Source organism: Peromyscus eremicus, chromosome 3, assembly GCF_949786415.1.
Source record: "Peromyscus eremicus chromosome 3, PerEre_H2_v1, whole genome shotgun sequence".
Taxonomy (NCBI): Eukaryota; Metazoa; Chordata; class Mammalia; order Rodentia; family Cricetidae; genus Peromyscus; species Peromyscus eremicus.
Genome location: NC_081418.1, coordinates 15,392,127 through 15,412,541, shown reverse-complemented (window position 1 = coordinate 15,412,541; position 20,415 = coordinate 15,392,127). Strand labels below are relative to the sequence as shown.

Genomic DNA, 20,415 nt, shown 5'->3' with positions numbered 1-20,415 from the left:
TATCTCTAAGGTGCAGATAAGGAAGTTGAGGCTTAGGATAAATAAACAGTCCTTTAAGACATTTTCCTAGTAAACAGACTTTTAACTGGAGGCTGTTACGGAAGGGTTTATTCAAAGACAATGCACTTTAGAAAAAGTTCATTTCAGAAATGAGAAACCGAAGGTGCAATGGGCCAAGTGTCTGCTCACGACCACAGGGCTGGTGGCACCACCTCCAACAGGACCAACATTTACTGATCGGTGCACTGCTGTTTCAAGTCTCATCTCATCTTTCCCTTAGCTGACTTACAACAATCTGTACAGTTTTGATCATATGGATTTCTGCCTCAACAACAATGCAGACAGGATCCAGAACGTATTCGTGCTTGGTCATTGTATTCAGGGTCTACTCTGCAACAGACAGTTCATTAGACTTGTTCCACTATTTAATTGTTGGTGTCTTTTGACAAAAGTATCTGGAGACTCCAGCTTCTTAACTGATAAAATGAAGATGATGAAGTCAGCCTTCCTCAGAACACAAAATAGATGGTGTATCTGAATACTACTAGTAAGGTCTTCAATTAGGGTGAAATTGATCTGTGATCTCAACAGTGCCCTTATGTAAACAAATGGCACATGAATGCCAGGTTTCAAATCTGACACTTGAGAGACTGAACTCCCTACATTGTTCTTATTCTCCATCCTTATTCACAGGCTCTTTCTTAGCATAGGCTCTATAATCCAGCCCATGTCCCAAGGAAAACCTTGCATGTCATCCTGAAGATCTCCATGCCCACTGAGCTCCATGTCTAACCACACACTTCACCCTACGTGTTGTTCCTCTTCAGAACCACACATCCATCTCCTAAAATCAGTACTTGTCTTTTTTCCCTAAGTATTTCATTACCTTTTAGTCTCTCTTACACCAGCTACATGATCTGAACCAAAAATTGAGAGAGAATAACTCTGCTTGTTGAAGGAGAGGAAATCCCTGCTACCCGTCTCTTACTTAACCTCACACTGGGAGCAGCAAACTTAAATCCTCTAGGCCAGAGAGTCAACAGCCTTCACGTGGAAACCAAAGCCTCCTTCAGAAGGACCGTCCTACATTGGTATCTGATGAGAAGCAAAAAGGCGGGGGGTGGGGGTGCACTTTATTCCCATCATAACTCAGCACACAACAACCGGTGCCAATCAAGACATCTGATTCTGAAATATAAGTCGATAGTTAAGATCTCAGGGCAGCTGAGAGATGTTTCCAGTCAGAAAGAGACAAAAACAGCTAATACAGAAGAAAACACATACTTCTATCATTTACCCTCAGAGATATCAGAGAAAGTAACTCTTCTTGGTCCTTCTCTTTGAAATTTTCTTAAATTCACCATGCAAATCTTCTCTTGAATTTTTCTTTCGTACTAATGCATTTTTTCCAAGAAATTTTCATTCTATGATTCTTTTTATTTGATAGCATTATGAATTTAATGGATACATATTCCAAGATCACTAAAATTAGTACTATTTTCATCCTCTTTTATAGAAGGGGAAAGTGAGGCATGCAAAAATTTAAGGCCTGCTCAAAATCATACACTCAGGCAGGAATCCAAGCAAATAGGAATATATACAGTTAGGTTTGAGAATTCATACTAAAATACTAGATGAATCTGCCTCTTGCTGGTCACTAGGCCCATTGACTAAAATCAATCCTAAGAGGCAAGCTGGAGCCCAACCAAACTACAACTGAGAAGCATCTGAACAGGTAATCTCTATGGTGTGGCTTAGCTTCCAAATTAGTTCTCGTACGGTTATTGAACTTCAAACAATCATGGCACAAATTATGGCTTAAAAAAAATCTGTCAATACAACAGCTAATTAATTGTAGCCTAAGCTCAGCTCAGACACAGTAAATACTAAACTTAAGACAGGAGAGAGACAATTTATTCTATTACCTACTATATATGATTAAATGCTGTACTAATATGGAGTAAAACAGCTAAAACTTCACTTTATGATCTCCTTATTAATTGTGAAACCACTACAAGATGGTGAATAATTCAAAACACCAAGACTGACAAAAACACAAATATGGAGCCACAGTAGTCATCTCTGGCCTCTCCAGCACTGCCCTCCAGTTCTGTTATAGAAGGAGACTGTCCCAGGAGTCCCTCTTCCCCTCTGTGCACACTCTCTCATGGAGTTCTAGAAACTCAAGCACAAGAGCATTTGTGTCAGAGAAGAGAGATTGAGTAGAAAGCTTTCTCTCCACTGGGGGAATGACGGGAGAAGGTGTGCCCCAGCATCCAGCCACTTGACAAAATGATGTAGGTTATAACCAAGGATGATTAAATACATATCAGCCCAGTCCTGCATGAACAGAGAAGGTATATATTCATTAGACTTTCTACCCGGATAAAACAGGTTCTTGTGGAATGGACTGGGAAGCTAAGATTTAAAATATTTTATCTTTTGAATTAATGTGTCTGAAATCACAACTATCAATTTGAGGAACTGCCAAATAGACCTTTATAATTTTACATATATATTGTAGTATTTTGATTAGTTCTCCCTGCTTCCAACTTTTCCAACTTCAAGCTACCTACCAATGTCTTAATCATGCTCACTGACATGACACAATTCATCTCCTTATAAGCCACAGACCTCAGGTCATTTAGCCACAGAGGAAAATTTTTCTTTAAAAAATGAAAAATAACAAATAGCCAAATCACCTTGGAGAATGTTAATGAATTCATTCATCTAGTACACACACACACACACACATACACACACACACACACACACACACACACATACATACAAACACACATTTTATTAAGAGGGAAGTAACAGCACATATTATCACCACTACATAGTATAACTCTCTGCTAAGCTTTTGAAGGAAAAATGCAGCCCTTTCAAATGTCTCTGTTAAAATGACAAGAATATAAGTCTGGAGTGTGTTAAACAATGTTTCCCCAAACTCCTGTCTATCTGGAAATTCGAAGTTTGGCTTTACTAGCAAATAACCCACATAAATGTAATTAAATAAAATAAACCCACACTGGACTAAGGTAGGCCCGAAGTGCAATGACTGGCATCTTTCTAAGAAGAGGGTGAGATGCAGAGGAGGAGGCCATGTAAACACAAAGGCAGAGGACTGAGAACCATATATACACATCAAAGGACCCCTGGGATGCCAAGAGCCAGCCAAAGCAAGCAAACAGCAAGTGTTTCTCACCTGTAGCTTTCAAGGAACCTGGTTTGTGGATGCTTTGATTTTATACTCCTAGTTTAAACTCCTAGTTAAATATATATACATATATTACTATTAGGTTTGTGGTACTCTATAACTGAAGCTATATGAAAGTAATGCAACAGCACAAATACTAAATTTAGCTTTGTTAATTTTTAATTTATTATATCTCAATGAGATATCAAAACTAACATTCATTATTCACAAGCAAATTATATCAGGTGTCTATAGGTGAAAGAATGATGCAAATAACAAAAACGTAACAAATATTTTTTAAAATGTTCTACAACAAAGATGTGAAGAAAACCAAATCTGACTACACCACAGTTGTTAACAGCTTGGTTAATTTTCTGTTTCATAATGTTATCAAGTTTATAAAATAAAAACTCTTATCACATGTACTAAATTTACTGCAGTACTGGGATTTTAATCAGAGGATTGAAGGTTAACTACAAAAGTTAGCTACTCACTTTATAAGCAGGCTAACAATTTCCAAATATCTAACATGAAAGATGCTCACATTTTTTTCCCTAATTTGTTTCTCAACTTCTACCCACCTTCTCCTTACTGGTATTATAACTAGATATTAAAAATATAAAAGATTTTGATAGAATAATTAATAAAATATATATATATGGAGAGAGAGAGAGAGAGAGAGAGAGAGAGAGAGAGAGAGAGAGAGAGAGAGAGAGAGAGTATGTGTGTGTGTGTAAAGAGTAGCCCAGTCTGCTCTTGAACTCACTAGGAACAGCTTTGAACTCCTGATTTACCTGTCTCCCCTCCCAAGTGCTAGGATTACAGACAAGAGCCACCATACTTGCCAAACACTGTTACTATTTTAACTTATGCTTGTCTTGTCTATAAAGTATTTAGATTTCTGTTTATGCTTACCTTTGAGAACTACATTCAAGAATCTATAGAAATGACAACTGTTTCCCTTGCCATAATAGATAGAAACCTCAGAGAAAAAATTTATGATACTAGATATACAAAGTGATACAGAGAAAAAGAACTTCTATGCGCTGAAGGTATTGAAAGGTAGGATATCCTAAGACATTTTATGCACTCCCTTACAAACCTTTCCTTGTGCTCATGACCCTCTACCTGAGGTACCACAAGCTGTGAAGACACCACACAAAGATTCTAAATTAAAACAGGAAAGCTGACCTTTGCCACAGTTATTTTAGGCTGCCATCAAAGACACTGTAAGTTTCAAAGTCCTTGAACCTAAGAGAAGCCACTGTATGTACTCGATTTCAACAAAGAGAAAATTCAGTCTATCTGGAGACACAAATCTAAGCAAGATTAGAGTTGCTAAACAATTCCACTTTGGTGAAATGGTGTTAATGTCCAAATTCCAAGGTAATCCGACAAGTGGAAAGCAGGCACTTGAAATCACTTCCCCGAGCATAGTGCTCTCCCGACTCAATCTTCATGCTGATGACATTTTGTGAATGAAGAATTGGCCAGAATAGCAGAATAGAGGTAAACTCAAATTCCAGCTCTCCCTCCATAATGTTCCCTCCACAATGGAAAATTAACCTATCCCAAGTGTCATACCCTCTACTTGATACATATACAACTTGTACTTCTAAGGCTGTGATTGACAAGCCCAGCAATAATAACAGCTGTTGTTCCTATACATAAAGGGCAAAAAAATAGACCGTGAAAGACAGGAAGAGAAATCAAGAGAGGAACATCCATTTAAAACTGACCCATTGTTTCATTCTTATTATCATTATGATGTCATTTTACTTCTAACAACAACAGAGGGGATAAAGAGACAGCTCAGAGGTTTGGAACACTGTTGCTCTTACAGAGGACCCAAGTTCAGTTCCAAGCACTCACACTGTGACCCGCAATCAGGAACTCACACTCCCTTAGGGACTCTATAGTCACTAATCACTCACATGATACATACACCTATATGTAAGCAAAGATTCATACATATAAAATGTAAATAAATACTTTAAAAATATCACTTAGAAGTCAGACTTTATTAGAAAGACTTCAAAGTACTATATTTAAAGAAAACAAAGTCATTTTGTGATGGATCATCCCAGGCCTCAACAATTCTTCCACCACTTTCCATCATAGGAATATTCAAAAAAATTGAATTTCAAGAATCCTCAGAAAATCAGAAGAATCATGTCAATATGGAAAATCTATAATCAATTACACAAGTCAACACCTACTTTCTGCAAATAAGGTTTCTTGGGCCCAAAACTATTAAGTAGTATTATAGGCTGAAATGTACCCTTCTCTAAAACAACGAAAAAATTGTATGCTGAAGTCTTAACCTCAGTACTTTAGTATATGTCTGGCTGTGAGTCTGCATGGATGTAACTCAGTCAAAATGAGGTCTCTAGGGTAGGCTGTGATTCAGTATGACCAGTGTCCTTAGAGAAAGAAGACATTTGTATATGGACAGGCACAGAATAAAAACCCAGAGACAGAGGGACATGACACCTGTCTATGAGCCAAGAAGGAATCTTAGGACAGATCATCTCTCTCAGCTGTAAGAAAAGATGTCATGGTATCTTGGCTTTGGCCTTCCAGTCTCCAAAACTATGAGGCAGTAACTACTCCTGTGTAATACACTGTCACAGAAGCCCGGCAGCCTTCTGAGGTGGTTGGTCTTATATTGTACAGTGATGAAAGACAAAGCCTCAGTCAAAACCCAGAATGCTAGACTCCAAAGCCTACTCTCTATAGATTACCTTGACTAGCAGTCAACCTCTCATTGGCATGGGAAGTTCTGGGCCTCAAAAACATTAAACTTGCCTTTTCTTTCACACTTGTTCTTCCTCTACCCTCTACTGCAACACTTCTGCCCCTCAGGTGCCACAGCCATGGTTTTTACACTTTCCATCCTCCAGAATATCGACCCAAATAAATCTCTGTTCAAAATTTAACAAAATAAAACTGAAGGTTTATTATTTTAAGGGTCTCATTAAATATGTTATTTATATTCACCTTCTGTGAGCTCCATCCTCACATCATTAGATATTTTCATATAGATGTCTCATGAACTCAGGACTCAACATGTACAAACAAAACACAGCTATGGAACAATACCCACCTATTGTCACGTGACCCGCCATTCATTGAGACCACCTTATGAAAATCATCCCTGCTCCTTGCACTGGGCCCAAGGCACTGAGTTTTGACCTCTGCTCATTTTCTGTGCTGGTCAAGACAGCAACTTCTCTATCTAGTCTCCACAGTTTATCATCTGATTTCTAGTTCAAGGTCCAGCCGATATCTTAGCACACTACACTAGTGGAGAACCTTCCTGAGAATTCACAATACTTCAGAAATGATTTGGCATTTATATGGCATGGTATGTTATTCTTTGACTTATTATTTCAATCTTCTGCCTGCCACCTGGATGACAGATTCCTCAAGAGCACCATCTGTATCAAATACTCCATCTTATATACTGACTCTAGCTTAATGATGCTCAATGATGCTTAATGATGTCACTCAATAGCTGTTACAAGGAGGGTGTCAGACAAGGTCACTAACCTCATTAAAATTCTACATATGAACTGAGTCGGGAGGGAGAACATTTCACATTCCAGTAAGAACTGTAAAGGAAATGAAAAGGGTTATTGGCATGGTGAGCTGCATAAAGATGGGTAAGATAATAGCTAGCTGCTATTTAGGTAGGATGGCCATAGGGAATTTCTCTGAGAACATAGGAGTTTATAGCTGGTACCTAAAAGCAGCCAGCAAAGAGCTTTCTAGACAGTGGCAGAGTGTATGTGAGGGCCCTGAGATGGGACACTGTGGAATGATTGAAAGAAAAGCAGCCAGAGTATTGGGTACAGGTTTTTAAAGCAGGCATTAATAAAACATGGCTTACAGTTTTAGATTATAATAGTTTCAAAATAAAAAAGAAACAATAAGGATGACAAAGAAGGAGAGAATACAGTGTAAAAGTTATTACAACAATCCAAGAAGAACTGGCGATTCCTGGAGTATAGTGAGGAGACTCATATCAGCTGTGGACAGATATGAGCTGCCTTTTAGAGATGTAACCAGCAGAACCACATTTGGGTAATTTCAGTAGGCAGTGCTGGACATTACCATTATACATGTACAGAGAATACTGCACGGGATGTGAAGGACCAGAATTATCTTTGGATATAAGGTTTAGGTAATTTGTTATACCACCCTTACTTGGTGGTGATATATTCTTCTTCTTAGAGGTTGTTGAATTCAAGGGGAAATCCCAAGTAGGCAGATGGATGTACGAAATGGACACAAAGACAAAGTTTTAAATAAATAAACACATGCATGGAAGTCAACAGCTTATAACTGCTATTTAAACTTAGAAAATGAATGAAATTATCCAGGAATGGGTGCCTATTAGACAAAAGGTGGCTTTTTTTTTTTTCTCTTCTTAGGTTCTACAAGCCTAAAGGGCAGCATAAAGCAAGTAGAAAAACAGACCTGCCTGGAGTCTCTGATGTTGCAGAAAAGACTGTTTCAACCATGTGCAATCTGCTCAAGTTAGAAAAAGAACCCAGAAAAGGGAAGGTTTGGTATATAATAAAGAGGCAATGGATACATATTCTAAGATGTTTCAGCTAAATGGTAGTGAAAAAAAAGTCAAACTGAAAGGACTTGAAAGGAGGAATGAAATAAGAAAGTGGAAGAACAAACGTGTTCTGCCTGGTTTAATGACAACCTGACACAAGCTGGCGTCGTTTTGGAAGAGGGACACTCAATTGAGAACATGCCCCTACCGGACTGGACTGTAAGCAAGCCTGTGGTACATTTTCTTGACTGATGATTGAGGTGGAAGGGCCCAGACAATTGGGGGTGGTGCCACCCCTGGGCAGGTGGTCTAGGGGTATAACAGAAAGCAAATAAGCCAGTCATGAGGAGCCAGTAAGCAGCATCAGCTCCTGCCTCCATGTTTCTGCCCTGTTTAGTTCCTTGCCAAACCCTCTTGAATGATGAACTGTGATATGGAAGTGTAGGAAAAATAAGCCCTTTCTTCCCCAAGTTGTCTTTGGTCATGGTGTTTTATCACAGCAATAGAAACTCTAATCAAGACAAAGAGGAAGAATAGAAAGAGGAAGAGGAGAAGGAAGATACACAACATCATCATCATCAACAACATCATCAACATCATCAATGTCATCAACATCATCAATGTCATCAACATCATCATCAACATCATCATCAATATCATCATCAATATCATCATCATCATCATCATCATCATCATCATCAAATAACAAACCAGATAATGACAGAGTATATTTAATTTGTCAGTACCTTCACAAAAGTAGGTCGCAAAACGCTGAAACATCATTTGGATCAGCAGAAGATGTAGCTTTGGTCCCTTTGATGGGAGAATGAACTGAGGTCTTAGGTAAAGATAATTTGCATTTTTAAATGATGTAGAAGTGAAGCTATTAATCTTAAGAATTATGACAGTGCACTGAAAAATTCCCATGAATAAGATGGTTTTGATTAAGAATAGAAACCCTCCTATGCATAAATGAACAAAGCAAAAGGCAGCTCAACCTTATTTCATAAAACTAAAGCCTTATACATAGAATCTACTGCATTATGAGAGAACTTTTAGAAAAATATCAGTGGGGGAAATATTACAACATACATAATACTAATGTATAAAGGGATTGAGACAACCAAGGCAAACTAAAGGATAAAAACAATGGTGGTGTAGAACTTGTGGGTGCGGCCAACCAATCACTGGTCCAACTTGAGGACCACACCACAAAAGGGAGCCAATGCCTGTCATTGCCTGGATGGCTAGGAACCAGAGACTGGACAGCCCAGAGACGCCCTCCCCCCCTCTCTCTCACACACACACACACAAAGTCAATGAAATGATTAGTAATGATATTCTGCTATACTCATAGATTGGTGCCTAGCCCAATTGTCATCAGAGAGGCATTATCCAGTAACTGGTGGGAGCAGATGCTGAGACCCAAAACAAAACATTAGGTGGCGCTCAGAGAAACCCACAGAAGTGGGTGGGGGAGACTGTAGGAGCCAGAGGTGTCAAGGACACCATAGAGAACATGGCCCACAGAACCAACTAATCGGGACTCACTCATAGGAGCTTACAGAGACTAAAGTGACAATCAGAGAGACTGTAATGGTCTAAGCTAGGATCTCTGCATGTATGTTATGGTTGTATAGCTTGGTGTTCTTGTGGGACCGCTCACAGTGGAATTGGGGTATCTCTGACTCTTCTACCTGCTCTTGGGACCCTGTCTCTCCTACTGACTTGCCTTGTCTAGGCTTGATATGAGCATTTGTGCCTAGTCTTATAGTAACTTGTTATGCAGTGTTCAGTTGATATCCCTGGGAGGCCTGCAGTTTTCTGAAGGGGAACAGAGGAGGAATGGGTCTAGGGGAGAGGAGATGTCGGGAAGAGGGACTTGGAGGAGTAGGGGGGTGGAAAACCATGACTGGAATGTAATATATGAGAGAAGAATTAAAACAACACAAAATAGGAAAAAAGAAAAAAAACAAGGAAACCAAGAAAAAAGAAATTCAAATGAGCAACAAGATAAGGACAATCCTTCATTTTTTAAAAGAATTTTTTTAAAAGAATTTCCTTTAAAAATCATGAATGTAGAATAATGACACTCAGAGAGGTATTTTAGTAGTGCTGCAAATAGAATCAGACATAAAAATATTCTCCACTTGCCTAGACAGCCCCACCATGAATTTCCCCCCACAAATCTGAATATAGAAAGATAGTCTTGTCTTGCTTAACATGACTTGGTATGATCGTAGAAGGTACTGAATTTTTTTTTATTTCAGTCTACACAATCAAATGAGACATTTACCAGTGTAACTGTAAAGCTTAGCATGTCTGGAGATGCAGCATACTTACCATGCTATGCACATCACATAAATACAGAATCAAAGAGAGGGCAGGATGCCTACCTTCCCTGATGGCCGTGAAAGGTGTCCCCTCTTCTTCCTGCAGCCTGATCACCTTTAGAGCCACCAGCTTCCCATTTACCCTGCAGGAAACCAAAGACAGGTGAACGTGACTCTGCAGAGCTCTATGTCTTTTATGGTTCTGATCATGCACCCTAAAATTGCTGTTCTATGCAATTCTTCCTTGAGAACGTCAGTGACTCGATTATTCTGCCGCAGCCATATCTGTTTCAGCAAGGCTGGGAACCCTAGATCACTGTAAATATTCACATTATAAATAAACTTGCAATAGGCTAATATTGAATTTGATATTTCTACGATTTAGTCTTTTCCATCCAGTAAAACTAGAGTTCAACAAAACCACTTGACAATGATTCTCAGTTTAATTCAAAGCAAAGCAGTGAAAGGGATATTTTCCTTTGTTTCTCAAACTGCATTGTCCCTCTTGGATAGGGTCATTTAATCCCAAGGACAGAAAGTTGACACTCACATTCCCTTGATATCTATCTATCTCTCTCTCTCTCTCTCTCTCTCTCTCTCTCTCTCTCTCTCTCTCTCTCTCTCTCTCTCTCTCTCTCTCTCTCGGCAACACCCCCCCCCCATACACACACATCTTTCCCATTTTTAAAATAAGACTGTAATTAATCTGGTTGTTTTGTGTTATGGTATATCATCAAAAATTTGATGAATAGGGGGCTGGAGAGAAGGCTCAGCAGTAAAGAGCACTGGCTGCTCTTCCAGAGGACCATGTTCAATTCCCAGCACCCACATGGCAGCTCACAACAGTCTGTAACTCCAGTTCCAGGGGATCCGATACCCTCACCCAGACATACATGAAGGCAAAACACCAATGCACATAAAAAAATAAAAATAAATAAACCTTAAAAAAGATGAATTACAAATTACAAAAGACATACCCAAAGCAAATGCTTCTTTGAAACACATTATGTGTCTCTAAGGTAAGATTATACTATGGAGATAATTCTTTATTCACTCAATTCTGCTACTATCAACATCAAAGGCATAACTATATATTCTGGTCCTCTTGATTGCTTTATTTTCTACTTTTACTAGGCCTGATGGAATATTTTATTTGGTTCCCTTGTTCACTAAAATGTTTTAAAGGAGATACTAAATGTAAAAAGCACAAAAGATAGTTAGTGAAAAACAAACCACCCTGCCATACTCCTCCCACCACCGAGCTCCCACCCTCTGAAGCCAACGTTGACCACTGTTCAGATATACTTTCTGGTCTTTAGGCCCTCCATATTTACACATAAATTATGTGTATGTGTTTATGTCATATAAATTGACATATGTTTACATACACACCTGCACAGTGCAGAAAACCACATACAGAAACATTGGTATATGATACACAGTACACTGCAACCCCTTGTATAATATACCTAATTTCATACTAGTCTTCAACTAAGAGTCATCTAGCTTATTCACAATTATCTGCTACTACAGTGATATGATATCCTTGTATATTTTACCCTTATTTTTAAAAACGTGAATAACAAATTCCTTTAAAAAAAGACAAGATCAAAATATATACAATTCTAATTAGTATTTTTGATGAAAATTCAAATTTTATACTACAAAGCAGAAACCAATTTACCTTTCCTATAGCAACAATGACAGTTCCTATTCCTTTCCTCTGTCTCCTCTATGTTACCAACATTTGGTTTGCTAATCTTATAAGTCAAAATGGTTTCTTATTGTAAGTGTGATTGCTACCAGAAATCTTCAGAGGAACCAAAATGGACAGCTCATGTGACCCAGAGAATCCTGTGTCTGAGTTTGAAAAATGAACGTTAACGTCTTTAAAATAAATAAGGAAAAATTAAAAAATCACAATATCTAACGAAGTTATGTTTGTTCAAAAAACTGCCCCAGAAGGGAAACCCAGAAGCCAGAGGCCTCATCACAATCCAACTGCCAGGTGGCATTTCTCCCTGAGCCCACTGACACTCCATTCCTGGCGATGGCAATAAGATATGGACATCTTGTGCAGTCTTCCTCCTGGAAGACTTCCTCCTTTCCCTGTATCTCAGCCAGGAAGGCAGGCCCAGCGATTCTCTCTCCTGAGTGCATCACCTTGACTCCCTAAGCCTGTTTGTACTCTGGGTACCCAGGTGCAAGCATCAACAAACGCCTGCATGTGGGGTTCAGCTGGCTTCACAGTCTGTGATCCTCACTTAGTGCTTAAGAACTAAGCGAGGCTTTGGCAGGGATTGAGGCCACGATGCAGTCAGAACTGACATCTGCACAGACTTCTCAGCCCAGTTGAGCTCATCAGTGGCTCCCACAGGAGGCAGTAACTGATTCCAGGAACGCCTTGGAATTTTCCCCTCATTTACAGACATTTTCCTCTCACCCATAAAACACACACACACCACCTTCTTCCGTCAAAGCTTTCCACTTCCCTTGAGAAGCATTAAACAGTATGTACCAGGAACAGAATTCTGGAATATGGAATCTCATACTTCTAAAGGCCATGCACTTCAAACAGGCCCTGGGACCATGAAATATGACTCGTCCTTAGCACATGGAAAACAATGGAGCCTCTACTTGACTTAACACTTATTCCTGAGATGTGACTGAAGTCATCCTGTGGTTTGAATAAGATTGGTCACCATAAATTTCTATATTTGAATGCTTAGTCATCAGGGAGTGAAACTGTTTCAAAGGTATAGAAGCATCAGGAGGTGTAGCCTTTTTGGGGAAGTGTGTCGCTGGGAGTGGACTTTGAGGTTTCAAAAACCAATGCCAGTCCCAGGTGTACATGCTCGCTGGCTTGTTTGCTCTGTCTTTCACTGTCTCTCTGTCTCTGTCTCCCTTTCTCTCTCTCTCTCTCTCTCTCTCTCTCTCTCTCTCTCTCTCTCTCTCTCTCTCTCTCTCTCTCTCTCTCTGCTTCTAGACCAGAATGTAACTGTCAACTACTACTCCAGTGCCATTATGCCCTCACCATGATGACAATAATGGACTAACTCTTTGAAACTGTAAGCAATACCCCAGTTAAATGCTTTCTTTTATGAGTTTCCTTGGTCATAGTGTCTCCTCTCAGCAACAGAACAGTGACCAAGACAGTCAGAATCCCTCTGAGCACTCTCAAAGATCAATCTACATCATTCTGTGGTGATGAAAAAAACATTTCCTTTGAATTTACTTTCTCTAAACACAAGAGACAATTTCATGGAATTATGATTCTGCAATTTCCATGAACTGAAACTCCAAGTGTTAAGGTATCTATTTGTTTGTTTAAATTTTATTTTGTCTGATATGCATGAATTTTTAATCTACATATAGGTCTGTTCATCATGTCTGTATCTCATGCCTGAGGATGCCAAAGAGAGATGTCAAATTCCCTGGAACTGGAGCTACAGATGGCTGTGAGCCACAGTGTGGGTGCTGGGAATCCAACTCAGGTCTTCTGGAGGAGTCAGTGCTCATAGGTTCTGAGGCCCCGCTCCAGCCCCAAGTGTTAGTGGATTTTGTGGGCTATGATCATTCAGTTGCTGCTGACATTGATATTTTAGATATCATATCAAAGGAAACTAAGAATGTCTTTAAAGTTCATACATTATAAGCTCCAGAGAAAAAGAGACTGCTTCATTCACTGCTACGTGTCCAGTATCCAGAACCTTCCTGGCACAGTATACATTTTTAAAGAATGAGTATTGATGTACTTAATTCATGGATACTTTCCCCTTCCTCTATGCCAAATAAATCTAGAATAAGGTAGAAAACTTATTATTTCCAAAATTTTCAGAGAAACAAAAAAATTTATAAAACTGTCAGCGTCTTCATTCATGTTTGGCTTAAGGATTTCTTTATTTTCCTTTTGTCTTTTGTGGGTATTTTGCACCCCACCCCCAGATTAAAAGTGAAGTCTCTCTGATTCTTAGCATATGGTGACAAGGTTTCATTTTGCGGAAGTTTTAGAATTTGTAGAATACTTTAATTCACCTTTTTACAGCCAAAAGACTCACTGCAACACACTGACCACCTTTAACAATCTAAGCACAGAGCTCTAGCCAGCAGCTCTCCCGCCAATGGCTTCACTCAGTTTACCACAAGGAATCATATTGATCATCACATTGCTCTTTAACCTGAGTCACTGTGACTTTCTCCTTCCTTAATTAGATTTTCTCTTCATGTCTGGACACTCACCAAATGCTGAGTCCTTCAGCATCAAAATCCAGTAAAAATGTTAAGTCACAGGCTCAAGCGTTCAAAAAGGATCTTTGAGAAGAATAATATTATGAAACTGTCTAATGTTCTAATTTGTGTAATACATATTTTAGTACTATTATCTGAAGTACTTAAAATTCTAAGGTACTAGCTATGCATGTATTTCACTTCTTAAGGGTATCAAATTAAGATGTCATCCATTAAAAAGCAAAAAAGTCATATTTTCTAATTATCTTATAGTTTCAAACTACTTTATGAGTGCTCAAAACATGTAATTCAAACACTGATTTAAATAAACACAAAATTCAAATTGAATCAATAAATCAGAGCTGTTTACAGAAAAACACTGGAGATTCTCCTTTAACAAGTCGTATTAATTAAATCAAAAAGCTAATGAATAAAAGGCAATCAAGGTTTGATTGCCAGTGGAAACATTAATTCAGATAAATAACATGGTGAGAAAAATATGCTTTAACTTGTGTTAATATTGCTGTAAAACAGTCTTTTGAAGATACAGCCAGTTTTGCCTCCAGTTGTTATAACCTACACATGGAGTCTTTTTCCTTCAGACACAACCGCCATTACTAACATGGCGTCACTGTGAGATACAATCTAAGCCCCAGGATGAGTAACTCATTGTTCTAGTCTGGGCTGTATGTCGCAAGGAATGAGCTGCCGAATGCAGCACAAGGCAGAGCTGTATAAATAGTGTCCAGTCACAGAGACCCTGGGACACTAGGTAGTGAGACTCAAGGAGAATCCAGATTCACACAGATTCTGACCACAGCTTCAAAACTCTAAACTCAGAAAACTGTGTCCGTAATTCCATGTGCCACTTGACACCTGGAGATACAAAATTCTTTTGTGAATTTGTGATTGCCTAAAGTGCAGAATTTTTAAACAGAAGCAACAACCTACTGTTTTGTTTTGGTTTTTATCCATCCTTTGATTCGTTTATTTCTAGTTCTGCCAGACCTATAGACTTCCCACTTTGCTCAGGGCACAGTTTCCAGTTTCAAAAAATGACGCTCAAAGAGAATTTCCATACACATAAGTAATTCTCAAAGGACAGCTGCAAAGTCTTCTCTTCCATTAGTTACCTCAAATTAATAGGATAAATTAGACAAGAAAACAAAATAAAAATACTATCTAGGTCATCTCGGAAAGTACTGTTCATGTGTTCACACTTAGAAGAGATTATGTCTGGATGATATAAAGGAAATTAAAGCAGTATACCTAGAAGAAATTTAATATATCTGGGAAACTTAATATATGATGTCTCCCTCATCCATTATGATCTTGTATCAAGGGAAAATGCTGTGGAAAACACCAGCCAGAGAAGCCAGGCACAGGCTTTTGTCCCTTGCTGTGTTGACACGGAGGCACAGCAAGCCATGGCAGAGCAGGAGCAGTGTTTTGGGCTGAGTTTATAAATTTGGGGCAAATTATTAAAACTATTTGGAAAATTATCCTAATCAGGCTTCATTTATTAACAACCTCTTTTAAAAGCAGTTCAAATGTTCAGTATCTAGCATTAAAACTTTAGAAGTTAGCTAGCTGTTCTGTGGCCTCACTGCTGTCTTTAAATCCATCTTTTATAGGGATGTGAATGAGAAGCCACCTCAACACTACTTAACCACTGTTTTCTGGCATATCCTGATAATGCTAGCCCCCATACCTTACTCTAAGGGAGAAAACATTTTGAATAATTAGAATTTTGAGGTAAACTCTAACAGCCCCTTGCAGTAATATGTATTAAAATTATGTGGACAGAATTGGAAGAAGACTCATACTAAAGCTTGTTAAATTGATTTCTTTTTTAATAAAATCTAAGATTAATAAAAATAACAGTATAAAGTCTACTTCCTAGGATGTGACTAAGAATACAAAATCTGAGGATTTAATACAATGAGCAAAGAGTACATTCAATCAGCAACTATTACCCATAAAAACAAATGGTTGCTACTAAAGCATAATTCATAATTTTAAATGTTTTATCAAACAGATAGTCTCAAGATACTTTCAAACAAAATTAGTTTGGACACTTTGAATCATTATGTGTTGTAGAATATTATTTTAAGGTATGTTACTTTTGTTTATGGTGCATTTGTTTAACTCTGTGAAACTGTGTTACTGTGCCTGTCTAAAACACCTGGTGGTCTAAATAAAGAACTGAATGGCCAATAGTGATGCAGGAGAGAGAGATAGGTGGGATTGTCAGGCAGAGAGAATATATAGAAGGAGAAATCTAGGAGAGAAGAAGTAGCCAGAGAAGGAGGAGGACTCCAGGAGCCAGCCACCCAGCCACATAGCTACACAGCAAGTCACGGAGTAAGAGTAAGATTTATAAATGTAAAACAAAAAGAAGAAAAAAGAAAAGAGGTAAAAGCTGTGGGAGTCTGCTGGAGTCCAGCTCTGACTTGTCAAAGAGTTCTTGGTGGGAGGAGAGAAGAATGAGGAAATGATAGACAGAGGCAAAAGACCTCCCCCCTTTCAAGATTAATGCACAAAATACAGCCAAATGTAGACCTTCAAAACACCTTGTAACCAAGCCCATGGCCAAATCATCCCATTATGCAGCCCTACTGGGCAAAGCAAACTCAGATTCTCTGACCCTGAGTAAGGTCTTACTAGGGATCCCCTGTGGGACCCCACAAAAAGCCCACAGGCAAAGGGTAGACAGGGTAATTTAAGTTAAGGAAAGCTGGCAAGAAACAAGCCAAGCTAAGACCAGGCATTCATAATTAAGAATAAGCCTCTGTGTGTGATTTATTTGGCAGCTGGGTGGCGGGCCCCCTAAAAGAACAAAACCAAATAACAATTATGTTCATGGCAGAAAACAGAACTGTGCACATTTTCACAATTTTAAGCTGATCAATTTTGTACCATTCCCAAACTAGAACCAATTAACAAAGGATTTTACAAGTTTATTAAGGAAGGCAAGCACAGAAGATAGTTAAGTGCCCTGGGACCCAGTCCCCCCCCCAGTTTGGTTTAGGGTTATGCACAGGGTTTTTTAATTCTGTACCTGGCAGCCTAACTCCTTCACCTGGATATACTATGCATACACACCCCTCTCCAAACAATGCACCTAGGAAAGAAATATCAGCACCCTTTAATCCCCATCTACAATGGACTCCACATATACCCATCCTTGAACAACAGTTTGAGTCTCTCATCCCAGTAGCAATCAAATTCAGGCAGTTTCCATTCAAGTATATCCCCCAACATATCTAAGTTAAAGACTAGAAGAGCCAACCTGGCCTGAACTGATTTTGAGTGCTTGGAAAAACCACAGTGGCCTCTAGTAACCTTTTAAGAGGAAATCCCCTACTTACCATCTTATGCCTCTGCACAATTGGACATGCACATGATTGAAACTAAATATATTGTGGAAAGAACATATGCAATAGGAAAATTATTTTTAACTTACCAATCAAAATAGAAAACCACTCAAATTATGTCCCTTAGTAACAAGGACTTCTCCTTCTCTTCAAGTCCATAAAAGGAATACCCTAACAATAATTGGGGTTTTGAGCATCCTCACTCATGTGGCCCATCAAGTTTGACAGTACAGCCATCTTTAATCTGTACTATAACTTTGCTCCAAAGAAAATTTTCAACTCTTTAGATAAGAGGCCAATAACCTGGCAACAGCTGGCAACAGTGACATTGCTATCAGAAGAAACTTCAGTGACAATGAAGCTTTCAAAGAAGAGAGCAAACCCCTCACTGGCCATGGGTCCTTAGACTCCCACTGCCATGGTCAAAGCAGTCCTTCAAAGACTTAGTGGAACTCAAACCCCTCTACAGACATCCAAATTAGGTCATTCTTTCTGCTGCAGAAGGAAAAAAAGAAAATCTGCCACCTGTAGTTTACTCTCTGCTTCAAGTTCTGAACCAACAAAGACAATACCAAGGGCTCTCCCATGGTCCAGCCCTCCATTAAAGTTCAAATGTTCATTTCTTATTCAACAAATACTAATTGTGAGGTTTCGAGTTTGTGCTTGGGATAAATAATAAGTAATAACACATCCCTGCACACAAGGCTCTTGAGTCCAGCCCAGGACTAAAAATCAAATGAGAGGGATACAATGAGCGGAAGTCAGCAGGCTCCCACTTGTCAAATGGCTCAATTTGGCCAACTGTAAAATAATACCTGCAACTGAAAGACATCAAATATGCTTAAATCTGTAGCTATATAACAAAACTAATGAAACCAATTGATCATCCATGGAGTACTCTGTGGTCCTCTCTTTAGTATAAATCTGGTTAAAGAAGAAAGATGCTGTAGTAAGGGCTTCCTTTGCAGAGGTCATAAGAAGTGCTGCTGCTGGAAAGCATGTTCCTCCTGGTGGAAGCTTTCATGCTCCTTCACAGAACAAATCCAATCCAAATCTGACCAGACCTAGATGTAAGTGCTTACTGAGAGAATACAATCAACAAAGTAAACAATACCCACTGGGTGATAATCTGAAAATTCCAAACTATCCGACATTGTAGGAGGAACAAGCCTGGACAAAGCAATTTCAAAGTAACACTACCTGAGCTCTAGATGCTATTAAGATATTAATATTTGTTTAATGTTGTCATGTTAGAACATGACAGGGGTGTGTGTGTGTGTGTGTGTCCTGCGTCTTCAGATATCCCCAGAAGAGGGCATCTGATCCCTGGAGCTGGAGTTACAGGCACTGAACTCTGGTGCTCTGCAGAAGCAGCAAAGGCTCTAAGTTCCAGTTCCCTAGCTGCATTTTAATAAAAGAGTCGCCATCTTTTGAATAATAAATAAATATTCTGTGAAACAATTATATTTGGAGTTTTTCTCAAAACTAATAGAAGAAATTAAACGACAAAACAAGATCAGACATGGGCTGACAGTGCTTAAAGCCATGCGACACGTTGACAAGGGTTGACTACAACTATGACCTCTACTGGTTACTTTCCACACAAAGAGGTACAGAAAGAAGGAACGAGTTGGGATGGTAAGGGGTGCCATAAAATGCTGTCTTCTGAACATAACATGGCTCCCATTTTCATGAACTAATAGCAGCTGTGATTATCTGCACAGAATCTACACAAAATGGAACCCATCAACATTCCGCCATGGATGGGAGAGGCTTATTGGACTTCACTGCTCTCCCAGGAGCTATTGGCTATGACTGGCTGCTGGAGGAGGTGGGGAGATTTCTTAGTGGTGGTAACTGCTGATAAGCTGTCATTGCTCCGATATGTTACCTCCCAACAGGAAGGGTGGTCAGGAAGCTGAAGTAGTAGTCTGGGTGAAAGATGTTAGCATTCATACTGGGGCGAGAACAATGGAAAAAAGAAACAAACTTCTGAAGACAAAACCACTAGAGTGTCAGGACAAACTGGACTGAGTCTTGGGAAATTAAAAGAATGATTTCTAATTTCCTGATTTCAGCATGTGGGTATTTAGAGGTACCATTTGTTGATATGAACGGAACTAAAACTTGGATAGATGGATATGTGTTCCAAGAATTTTATTTGGTAAGATGTTGAACTGGAAACATTCAATGGAGATGCAACTGACACACTGATATTTATAAGTCTGGATCTTGATACAAAATTCTAAGCCAGACATAAATTTATGATTCATTTATACTATGGGAAGAGCCAGGATTCTGAGTTAAGAAAGCACTTAGAACAGAGATGTGGAGTAGGGAAGAATTTGCTGATCTGAGGGCAGTGTTCTTGATCTGGAAGGGCCTGAAGAGCGAGGGAAGGTATCACTAGAGTACACAAAGAAATATGAATGGGTTCTGAGAGTGGAAGACTGTTAAATTTAGATCTTGGGTGGTATCTGGTGTAACGGTGATGTGAGGCAAGAGACTCAATCCTGAAAGTATCTTGGAAGCATGGGGATGAGGATACTGTTAAGGATGCTGCTAGCATAGCTGACCCCTCTGTGTGCAGGCAAGGTATGCAGTAAGATGGAGCCAGTCTTTGCAGCTGATAGATTAAGTACATTTTCTCAGCCCTCACTGCATATTAGACCCACCACAGAGCTACATCACAACAGTGGCCAGTCA

General features: G+C 39.1%; 1 protein-coding gene across 3 annotated transcripts in view; it reads right to left on the bottom strand.

Moving 5' to 3' along the window:
• Positions 1-20,415, bottom strand: part of Cdk14 (cyclin dependent kinase 14) — a 573,205-nt gene that overhangs the window by 358,960 nt on the left and 193,830 nt on the right. For all 3 annotated transcript variants that reach the window (XM_059257306.1, XM_059257307.1, XM_059257308.1), the window contains one exon: positions 10,169-10,248. In XM_059257306.1, coding sequence (XP_059113289.1) covers positions 10,169-10,248 — 80 coding nt within the window. The remainder of the gene's footprint in view (positions 1-10,168; positions 10,249-20,415) is intronic.